The following is a 1,612-nucleotide window of genomic DNA, read 5'->3' on the forward strand; positions in this document are numbered from 1 at the left end:
CATTCCTCCCCGGGGCTTGCTAATCCACTGCCATCCCCACCTCCTGCTCGCTGGCTCCAAACCCGCCGGGGGATTTTGTTCCTAATTTAAAGGCAGCACCCATTGGGAAACACCGCAGAGGGAGGGGAGCACCCAGGTGTCCCACCCCTCATGTTACCTTCAGCTTCTTCTCCTTCTCGTGCACGACGGCACGGACGATGTTGAGCGAGGTGTAGGTGAAGCTGAGCATGAGCAGCAGGGGCAGCTGGTTCTGGATGGCGAGGAGGAAGAGGTCGTTGACGTACGCGGGGTAGGGGAAGCGCCGCACCACCACCGTGACGTTCTCCAGCAGGCCGGCGGAGCTGGCGCTGGCGTGGTACCGCATGATGGCTCTGTCCACCGCGTGCTGCACCGCCAGGAAACCTTCTCGGATATAACCTGCACGGCAGAAACGACACGGGGGGCGGGATAGAGACCGGGTCCGGGTTTTGGAGGGAGGCGCTGGCAGGAGGAGGGAAACGGCCTTGGTGGGAAGGATGGCTTGGGAAGAAGAGCCACTCCGGCAGACGCAGCGGGGCTCGGGAAGGATTTAAATCACAGCAATTTAACTCTGTCGTAAGCATGATTTAAAAGCAGCTGGCAAGAAAAACTCAATTTCAGCTACAGCCGCCTTTCTGCGGGCACGGCTTTATTTTTGTAAGGGCGGAGATCCTCCGTCATCATTAACCACCGTCGCTGGGCTCGTATTTGGTCCCTTGTTGTAAACCAAGACCATACGAGCTTAACTCTGCAGGTTTTGGTGAGGAAGAGTATCTCCTGTTACTCACACAGCTGGCTTAAATTTTTCTGCATTAGAAAAGAGTGAAAGGTTTTTAATTTTCAACTGGTTTATTTTCATGTGGGATTTCTGCCACTTGTTACTTGAAGAGAAACTCGAATTCTGAAAGCCCCAAACGGGCATTTTGAAAGTCAGCTGCTTCAAATGGCCTAGACAGAGAAGGAAGAAGTAAGAATCTGAGATCGTGAACCATGTTTTCTATTAACTCATTTACTAAACAAACGCAGCGAGGGAACTGAGCTGGGCTCCTGGTCACCCCGTCCTGCAGAACGTCTGAACCAGCAGATATCGTCCTCTGGGGCTCAGGTTTATTTACACCAGGGGAGGAAAACCCATTCGCCCGCTTTCTCAGCCTCTCAATCTTTTCCTTCACATAAGGAGAGACCAAAGCAAGGGAAACACCCCTTCTGCAGCGGCAGAGGAAGCTCCCCCCGCCCCAAAAATCAAGTCCTAAGGCAGCGCCAGCTCCAGCAACGTGTCCCCGCTGCCTCCTGCTCACTCGGTGGTTTGGCTTGCTTTAAAAACCTACGCTCAAACCACAGAATCACGCTAGTTACTTTTAAAGTGTTTGAGCAGCACGATAAACACTGAGCAGTTCAGACCCTGAAATAAATTTTCTATTAAAAATATAGAAGGAAAATAAATTTACGTTAAAAAAAAAAAAATCACGTAAATAAAATTTAATCTTATCCAAGTCCACTCAGCAGGGGTAACCCAGAGGCCAGCAGTGCCCAAGAAGTCACGGGATAAAATTTAAATAAATATTATAATAGTAAATATAATAACGAGATATTT

General features: G+C 50.0%; 1 protein-coding gene across 1 annotated transcript in view; it reads right to left on the reverse strand.

Moving 5' to 3' along the window:
* The window catches only part of LOC104626278 (ATP-binding cassette sub-family A member 3-like), a gene marked incomplete at both ends in the record, with an annotated part of 7,366 nt that extends 6,949 nt beyond the window's left edge, over window positions 1-417 (reverse strand). Inside the window, one exon of the mRNA XM_010294157.1 lies at window positions 158-417. Coding sequence (XP_010292459.1) covers window positions 158-417 — 260 coding nt within the window. The remainder of the gene's footprint in view (window positions 1-157) is intronic.
* Between the last annotated feature and the right edge of the window lie 1,195 nt (window positions 418-1,612).

The sequence above is a fragment of the Phaethon lepturus genome, unplaced genomic scaffold (genome assembly GCF_000687285.1).
Source record: "Phaethon lepturus isolate BGI_N335 unplaced genomic scaffold, ASM68728v1 scaffold40139, whole genome shotgun sequence".
Lineage (NCBI taxonomy): Eukaryota > Metazoa > Chordata > Aves > Phaethontiformes > Phaethontidae > Phaethon > Phaethon lepturus.